The 18,216-nt window shown below is 37.4% G+C and overlaps 1 protein-coding gene across 3 annotated transcripts in view; it reads right to left on the reverse strand.

Annotated features, from left to right (window-relative positions):
* Nucleotides 1-1,154: 1,154 nt before the first annotated feature.
* DPY19L3 (dpy-19 like C-mannosyltransferase 3) overlaps nt 1,155-18,216 on the reverse strand; it is a 66,851-nt gene continuing 49,789 nt past the window's right edge. For 2 of the 3 annotated variants that reach the window (XM_034788133.1, XM_034788132.1), the window contains 5 exons: nt 17,739-17,795; nt 13,756-13,838; nt 7,417-7,549; nt 5,409-5,567; nt 1,155-4,748 (listed from right to left, as the gene is read on the reverse strand). In XM_034788133.1, the coding sequence (XP_034644024.1) occupies nt 4,587-4,748; nt 5,409-5,567; nt 7,417-7,549; nt 13,756-13,838; nt 17,739-17,795 (594 nt within the window). In that variant the 3' untranslated portion in view covers nt 1,155-4,586. The remainder of the gene's footprint in view (nt 4,749-5,408; nt 5,568-7,416; nt 7,550-13,755; nt 13,839-17,738; nt 17,796-18,216) is intronic. The other variant, XM_034788135.1, reaches the window with a different exon arrangement.

An 18,216-nucleotide genomic window follows, 5' to 3' on the forward strand; every position in this document is an offset into this window, starting at 1 on the left:
ATAAAATATTTGTATAGGTCTAAAATTTAAATAATCTTGTGGATATTAGTATTTAATCTGTCTGCCTGTCAGATAAATTAATCTTCATGGTTTTTCTTTTAAAATGACATTCCAAGTATAACATGTAGCCAAGTCATTGAAAAGCCGATTGCCATTAGCTTTGTAACACTAGGCCAGACCAAGGAATTCAAGAGAGAGGCAAGACTGGCATCACTTGCACTCTGAGCACATGGAGTGGGGTTAGAATTATGAGCACTGCACTGATTAGTAAAACAGACAGACAGTTTGGCATTATATCTCTTGAGGGAGTCTGCATGAGTGGTTTGCAAAATCTACTGATAACTGTTGATAAAGAACTAGAGAGAGGAGGATCCTGATTAAGAAAAGGCACTGAAAAAGGACTACTTAACCGAGTCTAGAAAATTCAATGTACACATATTACGTTATAATTAAATTCTATCAATTAAAATTCATAGTCTCATTGAATCTCTGATTTGTACCTAATTCACTCTACTAGCAAAAGGCCTCTTGCGCTATTCATGCAAGTATGTTTTAGTCAAGCACCAAAAGCAAAACTGGGAAAGGGACATGATTCTGCTGCATTCCTGTTCATGTCTGCACATCCGATTTCTAGAACAGAACTTATTTCTGTATTTTTAAAATCATGCCTATCTTAGAGATTCTGTACATTCAAATAAGGCACCTGCCATATGCAATTATTCTCTGTTGTTCCTCCCTAACGAATACATGCGTCTTTCTAGAATATAAAATTACCAAAACATAAGAAATTAACAAACAAAAAAAGCAGCAGCTGATCCCTCTGGGTCAAAGCAAATTATATTTACCACTGTCGGTGTAACTTCTTAAGACAGCCTGCTGACCTCACTTAAGCTAAGTGCACTGGGTGATGGGAAAAATCACTACTGCTAAATCATTAACTTGGAAATTCAATAAAAGTGACTCATATGCTGTCAAACTATAAAGGTGATTTAAAAAAATATTAACTCCACATGTCATGTAACAAGCTTAAGAGAAGGTCAAAACTTCTCACTGAGACCTAGCTTACATGAAAGAACATAGGAGACTTGAACAAAGGGCAGGTTGCAAAGCTGCTGCCATTCCCACCTCACCATAAAAACAAAGTGGCTCTCTGATATGATTCTAAAAGGACAACTTTATTAATATTATACAATATTCATAACATCTCAGTACAACATATTATAAAACAATTATATACGAGATCTCACCAGTAGAATATTCAAATCAGAAAGGGCAATGTACTTCTGAACCCCAAAGGCTTTTCTCACCTAAAAAAAAATCCCATATCTGATGATGTTTCAGCTCTTTGATCTAAAGTTTTCTCTGCACTTACAATTATACATTATGGCAAAAATTGTATCTGCTCAAAAGTCCTTACTATGGTCACAAACCGTATGCAATATATTCAAGGAGTCACTGAGTTAGTAATCTATAGATTTCCTTAAATGCACAATAGCTTTTATAGCAAATGGAGGTGCATCTGATTTAGCATAAATAATGAGAAATGCCATGATAGCCATTTGGTATTGTGAAGATGTACTGGGGTGATGAATTTCAATCAGAGGCAGAGGTTGTTGTAAAAAACGAATCCAGATTTTAATGCATGAACATATATCATAGCAAACCACCAAAAAAGGAGCACATAATTATTACAAATACATAAAACACCAGACTTGAGATAGGAAAGCTTCAGGGATTCTTGCACCCTAATCCTGGCTCCCAGAGAATAGGAAATTTAGCCTTTTTTCCTACCCTCAACCACTACTGGAGTGTTCTCTGTTAGCTGCCTGGTCACTAATGAACTGTCCAGTTTGGGATCACCCTTTCCCAGCATGCTCTCCTCTAGCAGTTAGTCCTTTAAATTTGGGAAAGACAGTAAGCTGTAGTACTAAAATGGTTACCTTAAAGCATAGTGCTGCTAGATGTATCTCCTTTCCTTCTAGCTGGTAAGTGTTTTGCTCCTATTGTATTTTCTCCTTACTTTCTGTTCTAAGGAGATAGCATAAATAGAGTATCACTTAGCTATTTAAATATGCCTTTCCATCTAGAATTAATTCTTTCAGGGCCTAGAAAAGTTTGAATGTTTAAAATGACAATACCTTTCAAACATTTAGACCTTAACAACTGCTGACTTAGCTGCAAAATATTTAGCTCCTGAACACTTTAAATGTTTATGATGCCTTTGGGGAATTTGTATTCTAAAAACAATACTGCCCTGTGCTGACAACGTCGTGATAACAAGAAGCATGTTTCTTATAATTTCCAAAGAACAAAGCTATCTTGGACTCTACCTTGTAAATGTCTCTTTTTTTTGGCACTTCATAGTTTCCGCAAAAGGCATCAGCTCTGTTTTGGCAACATTAAATACAATCTGTATTAAAACTGTAACAAATGTCAATCTATTTAAAATAATTAATGTTAGTCACTTTTTTATTCTCAATAGTACTATACCTATGAGCAAGACTCTTAAAATCAAGACTGATGTTGGAATATTTAAATGTAATTAGAGCAAAGTAACTGCACCTTAAAAGAAGACCACACTGCATTTTAAAATAAGACCACATAGTCTAAACCTACTATACCTTACATGTGCTTGTTTTCAATTATTGTAAGGCACTCATTGAGGAATTTACTGACCAATACTGTCAGCAAGAACAGGTATGCATCATTAAGGGCTTAATTAAAGTTTTAATACTGATTAAAATGTTTTATTATTGTAGTATGTTAAACTGCAGTGGTCTCCAACCTTATTAAGGAATACAGGACAGAAATTATTCAGGAGTTTCAGTTGCTTGGTTTAACAACCTAGCTACTGTCAATGTTTGATTTAAATACAGTTTGATTAAAGCACACTTTCCTTTTGTGTTAGCATGAAAGTTCAGAAAGATGTTGAATGCTGCTTAATGAGTATTTACTGAATATAAAATTGTTTGAGCATGTGACATGACCATCTCTATCCCTGCAGTCAATTAGCTTAGTACAACTGCAAATGGAAAACATTTAAATCATTTGGAATTGGAACACAGCTCAGTTGTGAAAGTTAATTTCATTACACATCTTGATTAAATTAAATGTGGAGTATGCTATCAGTAGCACTTTTAAGTTTCCCATCGCTAGAAATTAACTGCAACAGTAATTATCATAAATGAATTATTTGAGCAGGCCACATATACTCCTATACATGTTTAAATGTTAATTCAGCACTGACCTAGAGGCACTTGATTATTACCTGTTCTGCTTTTCACAAGAAACAAATAAGGATAGCAGGTGCCTAGTTAAAATGGGAGAATGCTGTTAGGCTTTCAAGCAGACCTAGTCTCTAATTAGTATAAAAACAATAAGTTAGCACTAAAGTACTGTAACAGTGACTTCTTTTATACACAGTATTTAAAAACTCCATAGAATTCACAAAATTCTAGCCTGGAAAAAATATAAAAAGACTACAAACAAAACACAAAGTTTATAAAAGTTTGAAGATAGAACATCATCTTCAAAATCAGTCCAAAATAAATGACTGACTAAGGGTGAGAAGGAGGGAAACAGTGACAGAGTTTTGTTTTAAAAAATGTTTTAGGGGTACTTCAAATACTCTAAAAGCAAAGAACTCCATTGTGAGCATACACTTTCGCTGCAATTTTTAGGGGAATATGCTCCCCTCATCTCCATTGCAGTGCTCAACTTTGATATTCTACTCTTGGTTCTATGTGGCATTAACAGAGGAATATACCTTCTTGTGGTAGGGAAAGCAGAATACAGCAAAGGAGGAGTATTGTAAGGATCCTGAAGGATTTTGTATTTCATTTGTTATACTTGTTCTGAGCATTTTAAATTGCTTTTAATAGAGGATACCAAAGTACTACATATATCAAACATGCTCCAACCTTAAAGTCTCAAAAGAAATACACTAAGATCTATCATTGTGTTAAAACAGCATAAAAACAAGCAACAGCACACATCTGAATAATTAAAAAGTGTTTGACAACATGGAGGTTACTCTAGTCTCCAACGTGTTTTCACTATCAAAGGCTTTGATCCTGCCATCAGATCCAAACTATGTGGGCCTAAGGGTCCAAGAGAGTTCCACTGAAGACAACCTGGCTCTGCATGGGCAGAGAGGTTTGCCTGCAAGGATGAGCTTCTAGGATTGAAACCAAAGTTTTACTGTTTTAATATCTTCAAAGACCACAGCTAACACATATTTAGTTATGAAGTAACAAGGCCTACACTCAGCTTACTTCTATCATGTTCATGGTACAGTAAAATATTCAAAACCCTGAGCAGAACTGTATAGATTAGTCATTCTGCAGTGTTGATGCAGACTGTCTATTCTGCACATTTTTCAGTCAGCTAAAAATGGAAAATTCCCTGTCAATGTCAAGAATGTTATAAAAATTAAACTGTCTAAAACTAACTGAAGAATCACAGTAATTAAACAAACGCTTAATGTAAAATGCCTAAAAACTAACATTTTGTAAACTTCTTCAGCATTTCCCACTGCGGTCCTAGCAATAAAATACTGAATTTAAAGCCACTGTTGGGAATATACGCTATTTATGTTTAGCAAGCTTGTAAACATGGAATGTTTTGTTTTGGAACACTCTAGTGAAGTACATGGAATAAGAAGACAAGTTTTTTTTAATTTCCTCACAGAAGCGAGGATACAGTGAAGCTTTCAGATCAGGTTCATTCTCTCCTAGACCATCCATGACCTGTAAGAAAGTGAACAGCTTTGTGAAACACCCTTCACCACCACCACTCAATCATGTACCATAACAAGGAACTCTAGGAATTAGAAAAAAAGGAATATACTCAAAGGGCCAATGTGAACCAAATGGGAAGAAAGGACCAAATTAAAATGTTAGGTGTTACAATAGCACCACTGGCTGCACTCTCATTAAAGGCTAAGTGCTAGCTCTGGTTTCTCTGTGGCATTGAGTCTATGCAATTTTGCTTGCATTTGTGCAGTCTGTTTAGGGCCTTCACCCTGTGGAGCTAACTCCTAGTAAGGGGTGAGAACTCCCTGGGCACAGCCGTGTTACTTACACCGTTACCCAACCTGTTGGAGTCCATGCCTCCACCCTCCCAGGCTCTGGAAGATTATACACAGGGAACACTAGGCCATGTGCCGTGCTCACCTGAGGTCCAGCAGGTGAGGATTGTTTCCCCCAATTACTATCAGTTAAAGCAGCTAGACTCCTTTTAGGCTGAACTTCTGGATGAAAAATGGCTCCACTGGGCCTTAGTTCCCATCCTCATTACAAAATGGAAAAGATGTATTAGCAGCTTCAGACTCAAACATTAATTGCTTTGCTCCTAGAAGAAATTAAACAAAATACATTTTCCCTTCTAAAACCTTGTACTATACTTACATGACCATTAGCTATATCGAGCAGGTCTCGTAACCGACAGCCTCTGCTATGCCGTCTTTCATAACATATGCTGTCCTCCAAGATTACATAGTTTGTTCCAAAGGATCTCAGTATGCTGTAGACATCTTCAGGAGATCTCTTTGCATATACCTGATAAACCTACAAAAACAGAAAAATGAAGTTGTAAGAGCAAAACAGACTTGTTATCACTGTACATTTGTTTATTCTATTACATTATTTTTTCATCTTGAACCAGAGAAAGATGAGAAGTTTGTCTTAAAAATACAATCTTCAAGATGTGAATCAATTACCTACCAAGTACAAGGCAAATGTCATCATCTTTGGTTACTGTATAGCCATCAGACATCTCTCATATGGTTTCCAAAAGGTATTAGAATATAGTCATTCTAGCTATGTAAAGGATTTACCCTTTCACCCAACATAGCCCCTGAATGCTTTCCATGTAAAAACAGCAATAGCCAAGTCCCTAACAGACTTCATGGAGTTTCTTGCAGTTCTCCCTTGTGGGCAGAACTCTGCTTGGGGTAGGGTTGTTTTTGGCTTGCGTGTTTGTTTGTTTTTTTGAAGGTCTTTAATGGTAGAAAGGAGTGAATTCTGTGCAAAACCTCCAAAAAGAGTAAGACTTTGTGTACACTACAGGTTTCTTTAGTATAATTCACATTGCTCATTGGATTATCCACACCCCTGAGCGACATAAATTATACCGACCTAAGAGCCAGTGTAGACAGCCTTGTGTACTGCCTCTCATGGAGGCAGGAGTTATTAAACTGATGGGAGAGCTCTCTCCCATAGGCTTGGAGTGTCTTCACTACAAGTGCTGCTGAAAGTGCTGTAGTCCAGATGTAGCTTAAATCTGAATGTTTGCTGTTGCTGGAGCGACACTCACAAATACATCAAATTCAGTCCTGTAGGGACAGTTACAAAAAGTGCTCTTTTTCCCAACATCATGACACATTAATGGGGGAAATGAAATCTTGCCTCAGTCTCTTATCATTAACAGCCAGAAACTGTCCCCCTCTCATTAAGCAGTATGGTTATATTATTCATTTTAGTGGATTAAACCATATCAGCTCTCGAATTGATGTACAAGTGTTTATAAAACTGTAAACTTTACTTCATCTGGCTCTGTTCCACAAAGGAGACCCCTGAGCCACTTTAGCTAAAGTTAACATCCTGAACACACTGTAAGAAAACAGACTTTGGGACATGCACTAAAGGTCAACAGATCAGCTCTGCTGCAATAAAGGAAAGGGAATAGGCTACAGAATCAAGATTGCGCCACTGAAAATGCCTCTTCATAATTAAACCAGATGGCTTTTAGCTCCATAACTTTGGATGACTGCAACGACCACATCATCACACAAGGAGGGAAGGTGGTCTCTGAGGGCCAGATTCTGATGCTTTTACTCAAGTTTAGTAGCACCTTATGCCTCTTGTAGTCCCACTGATTTCAGTATACACAAATGTATAATCTAGGTACTATTAAACAGGTGAGATTCTCACTGCTACTCCTTTTATACCAGGTAAAGCACCAGGGTGACATAAAAGGGTTCTAAAAGCCCTGGATCCAGATAGGGGAGAATTCTCCCAATGCAGTTGGTGGCTGTCCCTCTGAGCAGATGGGACTGTAGCATATAGGACAGTGTAGATTCTGGGCCGTACTGCTGTCCATAAGGCAGTCTGAATTACGTAGGAGGTTGCAAGCGTGGCTGAAAACCACTTTAGCTCTCTTTCCCCATGGGCTGAAAGTTTGGTGCTGAGTCTCTCAGTAAGAATATCAGAATCTGGCCCTAAATTAGCAGATTCACAAACCATTAAAAGCTTCAGAGATTATACCAATACTTTGAACTGCACCAGGAAACAAACTAGAAGCAGTGAACAAAATTATTTCAGTCTCAACGCTCCGTTAGGGCACACATGCTTTTGTGGGATAGACCCATCTTATAGTAATGGGAATTAGATGAAAGTAAGATCAGAATGTTCTTACTTGTTTTGTTCTCTCCCTTAGACTCTTGTCTTCATAATGTGGGTGATTAGTTAAGATCCTTCCAGTGCACAGTTTGACTCCTGCTAATAGCTGCATGCTCCCAGCAATCACTGCTTTCTTAGGAGTGTTTGACCTAAACAAATGTTCAGAACATTGAGGAAATCTTTGAGGTAGCACTTTGCATCAGCATAGTTAGAGATTAGGAGAAATGTTTTCCCCCCATCTCCCAATCTCTTTTATCTCAGGTAGCAAAACGTTCTAGAAAATGTGATTGATTCTTGAAGTCCCTGAATATGATGGAAAAGATTTTCAATGAATCCCCTAAACACTAGGCCCTCATAAATAAATCTGTTTGCTAAATGGGTAAACTACATGCATAAATGTGAGAAACTAGAAATGGATGTGCTTGCATATTTTACAGACGCAATTAAAGAGGCTTCCTGAAAATCTGGGCCTGAAAATCCTAAATTTATTTGAGATATGCAAATAGCTGCTTACAGCTAGTCTTTTTGGGTAAAGCCTACTAATTTCAATTTATAATGTCATTCGCTAACTTACACAGCCTGTGAATATTTGTAGGCATCTACTTGTCATATGTTTAAGTAGCTTATCAGAAAATATGTTGCAAATCTAATCTTTCACTCCTAACCAAATGACTGCTCTCCACTGATACTGATCCAATCTGTTTGACAGCATGGATCAATCAGAATGCAAGATTTTTTTTTTTTGTCATTCATCATAACTATCCTTGTGTTCATTTTGAATCTACACAATGAAAAGATGGTCCCTGACCCAGAAATTTCTGTCTAAATATATGATGACACAAAGGGTGGATACAACAAACAGATAAGGCAGAGCACAAGGCAGCAGTGAGACTTATGATTAGTGTAATAAAAAGTGGTTACAGTATACCAGCTGTGTAGCATTTGTCCGGTGTTTTGTAGGCGTCATGACCGAGGCAGATTATAAAGCAGGGGTTCTCAAACTGGGGGTTGGGACCCCTCAGGGGGTCGCAAGGTTATTACCTGGGGGGTCACGAGCTGTCAGTCTCCACCCCAAACCCTGCTTTGCCTCCAGCATTTATAATGGTGTTAAATATATAAAGAAGTGTTTTTAATTTATTTGGGGGGAAGGGGAGGTCGCACTCAGAGGCTTGCTATGTGAAAGGGGTCAGGAGTACAAAAGTTTGAGAACGACTGTTATAAAGTGAGATTAGGACAATAAAAAGGAGCATAAACTAAAATGGAATTAGCAGGGAATTTGAAGCATAAATACCCACAGCCAGAGACACATACACAACCACAACCTAACAATCAAGTAATTGTTGGGTAACTTGATATAGAAATAAGCTTTCTTCAAATACCAGTGCATGCACCTGCCAATATCGGAAGGTGTATCTTAGAGGCCTTATGAAATGGTGGCTGTCAATGATCAGTCTTTTTTTTTTTTTTTTTTTTTTTTTCCCCCCTATGGAGCTCCATGAGAATGTTAAGAGGAGAGCATTACATTTTGCTAGAGCCCTCCAAAAGATACTACTTAAAAATGAATTAATATTTATCATAAACCTTTCCTAAAACTTCTTGCAGTTCCATGTTAATCTCATTCAAAAAGGGCATAGATAATATTTTTTTTAATATGCCAGTTTAACTTCACTGAAAAATCATTTTTCAGTGGTTTATAAAACCAGTTTTATTTGAAATTCTGAAAGTCTTTAACCTCACTTTAATATTTTATTTGCACTTAAAACATTCAAAACCACAATTGTCATGAATAAATGTTCCATCAAAAAGAAACTACTTTCTTCTGGAATGTAGCAGTATGCACATATAATAATCCACACCACTAACTGTAGCAGTGACTGAACCCTGAACCAGAAACAAAGCACTGACTTTATCTTTGAGATAAAGAGAGTAATTCCTTCATCTGATCGTAAGTAGCAGGCTTTGATCCTATGGATTAGCCATAAGAGAGGGACATGACACACGTAGTCAGTATGTTAAAGGTACAGCATGATTTGCAACGTTTCATGTATGAATCCTTCACTAATACTTCTACCTGATTCACCCACTAACAGCTGTGGTCTGTATCTAAAGCAATTAACATGCTTCAAACCACGGAATGGCACTTCTCTATTACAGAAAAATGAAACAATTTTTACAAATGTCTGAACAAATGATATATAAAATGAAAGGATAATTTGTTTTTATAGCTTTCTGCCAAACTCAGTACCAGGCTGCCCAACCTGCAAACAATTTATTCTCTAAGAAATGTCACTAAATAATGACAAGGACTTACAGGTCAAACTGATTTACATTATATAATTTAAATGTCATTCCAAGCAGACCTGATGGCATTTTGAACAAATAATCTCATTTATTTTTGAAGCTCTAAGCTTCAACAAGTTAATTACTGCTGAACTAATGGGTAAACTGAGCACTATAATATAATGCACGAACCCTTGCTTTATCTACACTTTTAAGAATTTATAGAATTATGTAAAAACTACAGAATAACTCATTAAAAATAAAAGGGTTTTATAGGAATTGTAGGTCTGAGATTAACCTGCATAGACTTCAGAAAATGGTAGTAATTCTTTCTGTTCTTGGTAAACTGCTATGAAAATCCAATACACTTGTTTTAAGGAGGTCCTACTGAAATAGCGAACGTTGCAATTATAGGTTGTATCAGTAGAAATAGAGTTACTATTTCTATTAAGAGCTTTCTAGAGCTGAAAGCTGACTGGAGTTCAAAGTTGTTATAAAAGCTGGCAAAACTCCGGTTATCCTTTTACTAGTCGAGTGTGAAGAAGGAAGGAATATATTCAACACAGAAAAAGAATGAGTTTTCTGAAAAGGGCTTCCCAAACACCGCACTCTAGGGCAGATTCATCCTGAAAAGAAAATGCCATTTATTCACAGAATACCACATTAAAATATTATGGGACTAGCTGAAATTGTTAGACAATAAAACATATTCAAGGAAACTCTGTCAAGACCAATTTGGCCTCTGGATTGGAAAGACTGCAACATCACAAAAGAGGGAGGAAATATGTACACAGAAAATAACACATGCATTTTTCATCCTAGCCTTGATTTTGTGCTTTCAAATTTTGCACACACACAACTGAATGCACCTGTAAAGTGGGCATGCACCCATTTTAGGCAGTCAGTTAACACATGAATTGGTCTGCCATCAGAGTCTGTGGCTCAAAGTATGGTGCCAATAGTCTGAGGGAAAAGGGCAAAGCTAGTTAGTGTCCCTGCTTAAAGCCTGGCACATGCACTAGCTTCCAGTAGGAGTTCTCTTGAGCTCTGAAAGTAGGCACTGTGGCATACGTCAGTAATGGCACTCTAAGGAAGAAATGCTGTCCTTAGCTTGAAGATGGAATATGACCACTATCTCACTACATTGATTTGTGGGGAAAAAAATTTTTTTTTTTCTTTTCTTTTTGGCCCAGACCCTTTGTTTTTGAGTTTCACATGATTTTTATCTGCAATCACAAATTAGGCAATTTCACTCAACACTTGGCCCGGATGCACTTGAAATCCAGCCAAGCTTTGCAAAAAGGATTGCATCTCGGTAAACTTTTCAACAAACCTGGCCTCTGTTTTAGGTTTGTGACAAACTTTTGCATGGTGGTTGGTCTGGTTAAAAAAAATTCCAGAACTGTAGACTGGATCTCCCTTGAAGGCAGAAGACATTACTCCTAGATCACCTACCAGCCGTAAATAGAATAGGGGAGCTCAGCTCACTCTGCTCTTCTTCCACATCTCACAAATGTGTGTGTTGTTCATGTTGTCTTAGGCAGGGAGATCAGAGCTAAGAATTTCCCATACCTCCTACATGGGAGCACAAAGCTCTAAGGGCTACCCTTAAGACACTGGTTGCTCCCTCTTTATTTAATTTATTTATTTATTTTTATATTTTTTTTTTACCGCTCCAGTACATACACTCCTGCTCCCTTTTCACTCACTTTTGTAACATAGGGTGTATAAAATCACGACCCCAAAGATACAATATTCTTTAGTAATGGTCCAAAACATGGCAAAAGATTGTTGGAAAGATACAAAACAGTACAGATTGTTAGGGCTATTGTAATATTTTTATAAGGAGTAAATCTGTGGAAATATATATTTGGACTTTTTTTTATTTTTAAACTGGACAGACCAATGCAGGGGTTCTCAAACTGGGGGTTGGGAACTCCCCCCCTCCCCCCCAGGGGTCATGAGGTTCTTGCATGGAGTGGGGGGGTCACAAGCTATCAGTCTCCACCCCAAACCCTGCTTTGCCTCCAGCATTTATAATGGTTTTAAATAGATAAAAAAGTGTTTTTAATTTATAAGGGGGGGGGGGCGTACTCAGAGGCTTGCTATGTGAAAGGAGTCACCAGTACAAAACTTTGAGAACCACTGGACTAATGACTTCTATCATTCATGTGTATTTGGACACACTCTTTTATACTGTATTTGGATCTGTCAGACTCAAAGGCCTTTTTGATGTGGAAAGGTTTGCAAAATGGAACAAAGGTATCCTAATTCAATAATATATATGACAAACTGGAGGTCAGCCACACTTCATTTTCTATAAATGAATGAATAATTCTTGACATCAAGAGTTTATAATGCAAATTCTGGCATACCTTTAACTATAGCAAAATTGCCACGTGGTAGCACAGTATAATGTTCTGATTCCACAACTTCATTTTAAATTAAGAAAATATCAATCCAACCTTGAGGTGCATGCAATAAATTTGTTTTTGATTGTAGTTAGTCACAACTAATTTTTTTTGTGAACAATATTATTTCTAAATCCATTAAATCCTAAAGGAAAAAAAACTTGCTCTAACTGTCATACATTAAAATGAAAATTTTAGCATTTTCAGCAGAGGGAAGATGTGAGAAATTATTCTCACTGCATCAAGTGAAATCCAGTTCATGGTTGGGACCAAAGCCACATGTATATTTTGTGTATAAATCTATATCAAACTCTGTATATGGGACTCAAGAGACCTGCGCTATCAAATATTTACCATCTCTTAATAAACAAGTGGCATTAAATGGTACTGGCTGATAAAAATTAGTCATGAGGTGGTGTCAATGTGGCTACAAAGATTCTAAATGATAGAGACAAAATGGGCCTGCTTTCAGAATACCACTCTAAAATTAGTAACCTATTTACTTGTGAATAATTGCATTGATTCTCACAGGTTGCAGAGTAGGAAAATACAGCATTATGGTTCATAAGATTATTGCTAGGAGTGAAAAACATTAGTTGCTGTTAAACTGCTGAGTGACTAGTTTCATCACAATACATTGCACAGATATAACTTCTAGGGTTGCCAACCCTCCAGCATTGTCCTGGAGTCTCCAGGAATTAAAGATTAATCTTGAATTGAAGATGGTCATGTGATGAAACCTCCAAGAATACGTCCAACCAAAATTGGCAACCCTAATAACTTCAGTTATTCAAATGTGGGATATTAAACAGCAAACTTGGAAGTAAAAATATAATGCAGTGCTATACTAGGGTGTTCAAAATATTTAAAGGCTACAAAACAGCAGGTTCAGGTTTTACTTTCAAAATATTTTCTCAAAAACACAACTCTGCTTTAAAAATAAAATACCAAATGGCTATGTCAGAATTCCAAATAAATGCAATTTCCAGGGATGACAAACACCAGGGCTCTGGTAAACCGTGATACATCTCCAGTCTGAGTAGGTTCAGGATTCACTACAAACATTTTGCACACCTCAAGCAAAGCAGGCGGTGGGCTAAAGCCTAACTTCAATGCAGCTGTGCAGGTTTAATTTGGCTGTGAGTTTTGAATAGAGCATTCAGTCCACTGTTTGCACCAAAACCACCATGCCCTCTCTGTGAAAACAGATTTTCACAAGTGAATGCCCCTCACTTTTTAATGCTATCTAAAAAAAATAAAGACCAAAAGGAAGCAGAAGTGCATCCGAGGAGATTCATTGATTTCAATATATTTTTTTGACCATCACCTTCTCCAAACTGAAGATTCTCTCCCCTTTTCAGCCAAGGGAATGATCTGTGCTTATCCACCCACAGGGCCTAATGGAGACAACTTGTTTCCAGAAACCTTGTTGCCAAACAGTGGTAAACTGCTGTACCAGGGCACAGCAGGCTGGCAAGAGTTGCAACTATCTGTTTTCCACAGTCACTGATGGTCTAGTCCCTAGATATCCCACTCCCCTTTAATCATCCCCTCAGGTCACTATAGTTCACTGATGACCTGTGGCAAATGGAACAGGAGAGCGCTATATATAAGAATACTGGATTATTATAAATAGCATTTAACATAAATAAAAATACTCTTACTTAATCCAATTCATCAGCTCCACTGTGTCTGGATCATAGAATTCTCTCAGCTCTGACAGCTCATCCATCATTCCTGGACAGAACTAGAATTACAAACAAAACAACCTGAAGACAAAATGAACAAACCGGGTTCTGGATACTGGAACAGAGCTCAATTACTCAGTGTAAATGGCTGGTTTGAAGTATTGATCTTTTCTCCCTTATCTATAAGCTAAAAGGCTTTAGTATATCTGCCCCTCTGATGGCCCTCATATCATTGGCAATCTGGGGCCTGTTGAGGTCCCCAGCTGATGCTAGATCAAAAAAGAGCAGAATAATCAAGGTGGCTTTTTAACTTAACTAGACCATTCCATGGTTTTGTCACCTAGAAATTAGACTACACCTTAAATATATTTGGAAACTGAAGCTAGTGGGTAAATGTGGCAGTCTGTTTCTGTAGCCGATATTGTGAGAGTGCTTTGGAATCTGTACTGGGTGCCTACTGGTCTAAGTTATTTGTTATGACTTACAAAGCCCTAAATCTACTGTGTTGACTGCCTCTCTTCTAGTCTGATACTACTGCAGTTGAGATCGGAGAAGATACATTGGATAACACTCAGTTTAAAAGAGAGGGACTGCTGTCAGGGTGTGTCCTCCCAGAGTCCCTTAAATTTGGAAGTTTTTCCCCCACTTTGGTCTACTAGTAAATTTCAGAAACTTGCAGACTTTTTTCTATAAAATGATTAAACAAAAATGCTCAAATCTGAGGGCCTAAAATTAGACACTTAAGAGGCCAGTTTAATAAAAGTGCCGAGCACCGGCAGTTCCTGTTGGTCTTGGTTAGTGATGTCAGTGCTTGACACCTCTAAAAATATCAGGCCCACTTAATTAGGTGAATAAATTTAAGCATCTACATTTTGGCTTCATTGGGTAATGGAAAGTCAAGAACTGCTAAAGTTTTTCATACTGTTTCTGTTTGCCTAAGGATGAAAGCAACCAGGATGTTAACTATCCTCCTTAGGGAGATTAGGCTGGAAATCATAACTAAAAATAAGATTGTCCTTTCCTCATGTTTCTATGGAACCTCAATCTTACAGACGACATTGTTAAAGATGCCTGTCAAGATGTAGGCATAATGGACTACAATAAAGATATCTGTACCCTAACCAACTAAATTTATCAAGATTTAGATTTATTAAAACACAGTCAGGATTTCATGGCATAATGGGAATTCTGGACTTAATCAGCTTTGTGGCCTTAGCAAGTACTAACAATTTGTTTAGGAATAACTGACTCATACAAATACAATTTGATAGATAATCTTCTATGTTTAAATTGTAAAGAATGCATATAAAGACCTTAAACAACCTGGATAATGACTAAAATTTTTGATTTAAAAAAACAAACCCACAAACCTTTAAACCTCAATGCTGAAGCAATAACATGCTGGACAAATATGGAATGGAACTATAAGCGCAATCAACGTTAGTGGCTGTATATCTGCATTACGCATGGAAATCCTCCAGCACTTAGTTTTATGTGTAAGTTGTAGTCTGCAGTACACTAATGTAGAAAATTCATGTGACTAGAAATGTAGATGTCTTGTAGGTCTCAAGACACACTGTATAACTAATCTAAAAGCTGGCTAGTGTTGCAGCCACAGCTGTAGCTGAGTAAATAATCTTTTGGGGAAAGTATTTGGGATTGTAGCAACCACATGTCTTAAAAGAAGCTTTCATTAGCTTATTCAGGATTAGGTTAATAATCCCATAAAATTGCTGGTTTAGGGGAGGGGGCTAATGCACATTTCCTCTTATAAGTGTAACCTCAAGGGGCTATGCTAAATGGGTTTGCTTGCAACTACTTCACAAGAACCAGATATGATGGCCAGTTAAACTTTATTTTTACATGTAATAAATATGGAAGATGTTTATGCAGTCTGTGCACATATGTGGTGTGTGAAAAGAATAATTTATTAGGTGCAAAGCAGAATCAACTTACACCTTCAGCTTTCTTGCAAAGGTTGGGATTGGCGATGTACATAAACCATTCCTTTGTCATGGAAGGAAAAGATTCTGGATCTCTCTCAGTAGAGAGGTTAATCACTTTCTCTGGCCATACTCTGAGGATTGGTTCACTGACAGCATTAAATCTATTTGTTGAAAAGTTTTTGGCCCTGAAGAGTGAGTAATAGTCAGAATTTTGGGGAATTGTCATTTTCAAAGTGTTTTTTAAATTGTTTGAATTCTCTGCTAGCAGAGAATTCAATCTTCTTTTCAGAAAGTTCTTACTTAAGGGCCTGCTCCTGAAAGATGCCGAGCATTTTGAGAGGAGCTAAATCTGTTCACTCACATGGAACATTCAGTACTTTGCAGGTTTAAGCTCTTAAACTCTATGAATTAGCCTGCTTTTCCTTAATACCTGCGCTATTTGGATACCGGGCTCTTCAGGTAGTTTGAACACATCTCTGGGTCTGATCCACAGCCCATAAAAGTCAAAGGAGTCTCCCTTTCACTTCAGTGGACTTTGGATTGGACCCTATATGCTTTAATGACACTTCAGAAATGGATATTGGCTTCAAAGATCTCTGCTTGTGATGAGTCGGATTGAATCTCATCAAGTTGATGTGTTATCCAAGACAGCATTCTACAGAAAAGGGACTTGCCACCTCTAGCATGCATAGAAATGGATACATCCCATCCATTCTCTGGGATGTGGAGAGGTGCTACGTTTCCTAAACTGGCATAGTGGAAGGAAAAAAAACAGCACCCCTAAAAATGTGCAAAAAAACAAAAACAAACATCTGCCGAAATGGGAAAAAGAACCATGAGATAGTGGGACACAGTGGTCTAGATTATGTTAATAGTTTGACTTTCTATTTTGCTTCTGAACTGTATTTACATTTTGCTTTTAAAATAAATTAATAAAATTCACAAGGAGACTTAACAGAGCTTCAGAATTTTCTCTATTGCTAGGTGGCAGTTCCTTGGTTATTATGAAGAAGATTCTTTTTTTTTTTTTTTTTTTTTTTTTAACTCCGATAATGAGCTTCACCTTGAGTTTCTTTGAAGCTAATGATTTCAAGGGAAACAACTTGTCTCCCATTGGGTATAGCAGAAATAATTTCTGCATCAAAGGAGCTCCTGAATATTTTTTTTGTTTTTGTTTCTATAAATATAGATTAAAAGAATGGCCTGCCCAGTTGTCAGTGTTCCATTAATTTAATGATCTAAATCTCAGTGATCTGACAGTCTGATCAGACTAATAGTCTACTTCATATATGCTATTATTATGGAACTTATTTTATCTTGGTGTTGTATAAACACATTGTTTCATGTATTTACATATAAAAGCTTGAACCTTGTTATCGTTTGCTCCTGAGACAGGGTTGATGATAACACAAATCTTAGACTGGTTTAATAGTTCTGTAGATTTACTTCAAAGATTGCATAAAATTAAGTACAGCAGTAGAGCAGAAGATAATCATTTCTGCTCCTAAAATGGATCATTACACCAGTTAACAATCTGTATCTTAACTGCAACTTACCTATAAGTACTTAAAATTTGAACAGATATAAGCTTACATTTTCAGAATATAGGAATGAAAATAATTCCTAACTGATAATTTGCACACATAACTACCACAATTGCACATGCACTTGTAGTATCTTAGGATGCAAGTGACCAGTTAGGTGCGACTGTTCATTTGAATAAATGCATATGCAATTTAAACAGGCAATCAATATTTTTTACACATGCAATTACATCATTTTCTTAAAATTCAGCCTTAAATCTCATTCTATTAGTTAAAACCTCTCACCCAGTATTTATTTTCAAACGTACAATTTTGAGGCAGTATGAAAAACAGGGATATGTTTTTACATCCAATACATGGATCTCCAACTTCTTTTATATACAATCAGGAATTTATTCAAAACAAAAATGAACTTTTTTTACCCCAGAGGGGAAAAAATACCAAATTTTAAGAGGAAAACATTTCTTACCTTATAAGAAAGGTACAGCAATGTGATTATTGGCACCAAATACCTAATGACACATAGCTAGGACAAAAATTCAAAACACATGATGATTAGTTTTTATGGCACAGTTTAAAGTGTTTTGATCTAAATGAATATTTATTTTTCCTTTATGATTGATGCACTGACTATACCAGGGGTCGGCAACGTTTGGCACGTGGCTCGCCAGGGTAAACACCCTAGCGGCGCGGGCCAGTTTATTTACCTGCTGACGCGGCAGGTTTGGCCAATGGCGGCCCCCACTCGCTGCGGTTCGCTATCCCAGGCCAATGGGGGCGGCGGGAAGCAGCGCGGGTGAGGGATGTGCTGGCCGCGGCTTCCCGCCGCCCCCATTGGCCCGGGACGGCAAACTGCGGCCAGTGGGGGCCGCGATCGGCCGAACCTGCCACATCAGCAGGTAAATAAACTGGCCCGGCCCGCTAGGGTGCTTACCCTGGCGAGCCGC

The sequence above is a fragment of the Trachemys scripta genome, chromosome 13, assembly GCF_013100865.1.
Source record: "Trachemys scripta elegans isolate TJP31775 chromosome 13, CAS_Tse_1.0, whole genome shotgun sequence".
NCBI classification, from domain to species: Eukaryota; Metazoa; Chordata; order Testudines; family Emydidae; genus Trachemys; species Trachemys scripta.